Raw genomic sequence first — 3,370 nt, 5'->3', positions numbered from 1 at the left:
CTCCCAGCTTGTGCCCAATGGACTCTTCCTCCTGCTTTTGTAGGACCTGACAAAGCTAAAGAGAGAACCTGGGAGTCTGGAGGAGTAGGGGGATGGTCTAATTCCTGCCCAACCTCCCCCAAACCATCTACACATCTTTGTGACCCATGGGGCCATAGGACCTTTGGGGAGGGTACAGTGACCCCTCTAGGGAGGGAAGATTCCCATTCCTACTCTTGCCCAAAGAAGAGACATCACCCCTCCCTGACACGAGGCCCAAGAAGACCCCAGAGAAACTTAAACTCTCCCCTTCCCTTTAGACACTCTCAGGTTCCTTCTGTTCTTCACGTGATCCCCTCCAGGAATCTCTACTTTTTCATAAAGGTTCTCTAGGCTTCCATCTCTCCTTAAGAGGATCCTTCATCCTACCCTTCCCTAAGGAAATCAAAGGTCCCCACATCTTGAGGATCCTCCCCCCTCACTCAGGGCACCCTCTTCTTTAAGTGACCCTCAGGTCGCAACTCTCTTTTTAAAGTCTCCCCCTGCCCCGCCCACCTCAAAGTATGTCGCAAGCCCTTACGCTCGTTAAGGAAAGCCGCCCCCCCCCGCCACCCAGGACCCTCTCCACTCCTTAAAGTGATCGCTAAGGATTCTACCCCCTCTAAACCATGGTCATGATTCTCACACCCAACCCCTCCCCCACTTTTCCAAGGCTTTGACTTTGGGGGGGGAGGAGCGGGGAGGGGCGAGGGGGCTTAGAACTCCGGGGCTGCCGGTCGTGCAGGTGGGGGCGTCTCGGGTCCCACCCCCGTGCCTTGATTGGGTGCTTAGTTAAATGGACGGCCACGCCCCCCCAGGCTCGCGGTGCTATTTAAGCGTCGCGGCGGGCGGCGGGAGGCATTCCGGCGCGGAGCGGAGTGGCTGGGTTTGGGGGCTGCTTCTAGGTACCCCCTTCGCCCCCCCCCCCCCGCCCGGAGTTCGCTCGGCCAGCCGGGGCAGCGCCCGGGGCCGCCCCCCGCCCCCCGCCCCAGACAGCCTCCCCCTTCCCCCCTCCCTCGGGGCGTCCCCCGCCGCGGGCGCCCCGCGCTGCAGACCCACCCCCCCACCTCCCCTGACCATGGGCAGCCAGAGCTCGAAAGCGCCCCGGGGCGACGTGAGCGCCGACGAGGCGGCCCCCGCCAAGGCCAACGGACAGGTGGGTGCGCTCTTCGGACCGGGCCGGGCCGGGGCCGGGATGGCGCGGGCCGGACCGGCCTTCTCCCCGCGGTCCTCCTAGTCCTCCTCGCTCGGGCCGCGGGCTTTGTGCCCGTCCGCCCGCCCGCTCGGGACACGCGGCGCCCCCTCCCCCTCCCCCCGCGCCTTTTGTTCTCGGCTCCGCTGCTGCTCCCGGCGGGCGGAGGGAGAGCGAAGCGAGGGAGCGCGGGAGGGAGGGGGCGCGGCCGGCCGGCCCCCGGCCCGCCGCCTTTGTTCCGAGCCGCGGCCCCGGCGCCCAGAGCACAAAGGCGGAGCCCGGGGCGCCGAGCGGGATGGGGGGGGAGGCTGGGGCGGGCGCTCGGGCCGGCCCGGAGCCGGGGGGCGCGGAGGAGGGGGAGGGGGAATGCCTTGGGGGAGAGTCTGGCGGGGGGCGGGGGCCCGGGGCCCGTAGACGGCGCGGAGACAAAAGCCGGGTGGGCCGCGGGGGATGCCCGCAGGGATGCGCCCGGGGCCCGGCCGGCTGCGCTCTCGGGACCCCCAGGCCGGCCCCGCCCGGCCGCCCCGCGCGCCCTCTGGCGGCCCCGGGCCCGGGGGGTGGGGGTTCGCCCCGCAGCTCCCCCCGCAGGCGGCTGACGGCGCTGCCCTGTGCTCTGCCCGTCCGCAGGAGAACGGCCATGTGAAGAGCAACGGAGACGTGCCCCCCAAGGCCGAGGCCGAGGCCGCCCCCCCGGGCCCCGCCGAGCCGGCCGACGCGGCCCGGGCCGGCGGCGACGCCATCGAGGCCACGAGCCCCGCGGCGCAGAGCCCGGGCGGCGAGGCCAAGGCCGAGGGGCCGCCCAAGGAGACGCCCAAGAAGAAGAAGAAATTCTCCTTCAAGAAGCCCTTTAAGCTGAGCGGCCTGTCCTTCAAACGGAACCGGAAGGAGGCGGGGGGCGACTCGGCGGGCTCTTCGCCCACCGAGGAAGGGGCGCCCGAGGCCGAGGCGACGGGCGGCCAGGGGCCTCTGCAGGGGGGCGAGGAGGAGGCAGCCGCCGATGGCACGGCCGCCCCGGCCCAGGGGGCGCAGGCCGACGACAGAAAGTTGGAGGAGCCAGCCTCTGAGGGGGCCGTAGCCCCCGAGCAGAACCCCACGCCAGCCCCGGAGGGCGAGCAGAAGGAGTAGCCCCCGGGCAGGGAGGGGCAGGTGGGCATCTCCCGAGTTCAAAGACTGTGTTCCCCCCACCCTGGGCTGGGTCAGCGCCCTCCTCCCGGGCCCAGCTTAGAACAGGCAGCTGAGACCTCCAGGCAGAGCTGTTCTCCCCCACCTCGGACCCCTGTGGACTGTCTCTCCTCCCCTCTGGCCCCCTCCTAGCAAGTCCCCTCCATCCCGCCTGCTCTGCAATTCCCTGTTAGGTTAGTGGAGTGAGATGCTCAGCCCAGGCCCTGCTCCTACCCCTTTCACTGGTGAGCCCTAATCTTTCTTCCCCGGTAGGTTTGCTCTTGCTCTCAGTCACTGAGGCTGAAGTGGGCTGCCTGGCCATCTCTGGGCCTGCTTGGCCTTTCTGGGCTGGGGCTCATAAAGAGGATTTTGTGCCAGCCCCCGCTGGCCCCATCGGCTTGGGAGGGAGCTAACCTGGTTGGGTTTTTATAAATGTCTTGATCAGTTTCAAACTCCAGCTTTGTGCGCCTGCTGTGTGTTCCTTTTGACTTTGTAGGGGAGCTGAAGGGTTCTGGGGGGAGGGGGATCTGTATAATGTGAAGCAACTTGTTTGTCTCATTTTTCTTCATTTGTAAATAATTTTTAATGGCCAAAACTAAACTTGTGACTTTTTCTAACTGCTAAAACCAACCTCCCATCTGGGTTTTAACTGTAACATTTGGAAAAGGAATAAATGTCAGGCCCTGTTGTGATGATTTCATGAGTGTGTATTTGGATGGGGTACTTGGTGTAGCTACTTTTCAGCACAAAGGGCTGGTACTGACTAGAGCTCAGTGGTTGTTTACAATCTCTCTGGACCTGGTGGCCACCTGCCCCATAACCAAACCTTTGGAAGTATTGTGCTGGAAGGTTACCAAGGTTGCTCATGGCTCAATCCTGTTGGGGCTTAGTCTCAGGTAGGGTAGGCCTCATAAAATAGTACCCTTAACTGAAAAAAGGAGGTCTTGTCTCCACAATCAAAACTCCTTGATGGCAAGAAAAGCCAAGCCAATTCACAAA

The 3,370-nt window shown here is 64.6% G+C and overlaps 1 protein-coding gene across 1 annotated transcript; it reads left to right on the top strand.

Annotated features, from left to right (window-relative positions):
* Positions 1-1,000: 1,000 nt before the first annotated feature.
* MARCKSL1 (MARCKS like 1) lies at positions 1,001-3,066 on the top strand. Its single transcript, XM_020983515.2, has 2 exons — positions 1,001-1,174; positions 1,838-3,066. The coding sequence occupies exons 1-2, from the start codon at positions 1,097-1,099 to the stop codon at positions 2,333-2,335; spliced, it is 576 nt and encodes a 191-aa protein (XP_020839174.1). The 5' UTR covers positions 1,001-1,096; the 3' UTR covers positions 2,336-3,066.
* The last annotated feature ends 304 nt before the right edge of the window (positions 3,067-3,370 follow it).

The sequence above is a fragment of the Phascolarctos cinereus genome, unplaced genomic scaffold (genome assembly GCF_003287225.1).
Source record: "Phascolarctos cinereus isolate Bilbo 61053 unplaced genomic scaffold, phaCin_HiC Scaffold_726;HRSCAF=1367, whole genome shotgun sequence".
NCBI classification, from domain to species: Eukaryota; Metazoa; Chordata; class Mammalia; order Diprotodontia; family Phascolarctidae; genus Phascolarctos; species Phascolarctos cinereus.
This window is presented reverse-complemented; position numbering and strand designations above follow the sequence as displayed.

Excerpts from the sequence above, each read along its gene's own strand:
- MARCKSL1 (XM_020983515.2), top strand. The coding sequence starts at position 1,097 with ATGGGCAGCCAGAGCTCGAAAGCGCCCCGGGGCGACGTGAGCGCCGAC. Across the intron at positions 1,175-1,837 it reads CCGCCAAGGCCAACGGACAG|GAGAACGGCCATGTGAAGAG; the intron begins GTGGGTGCGCTC and ends GCCCGTCCGCAG.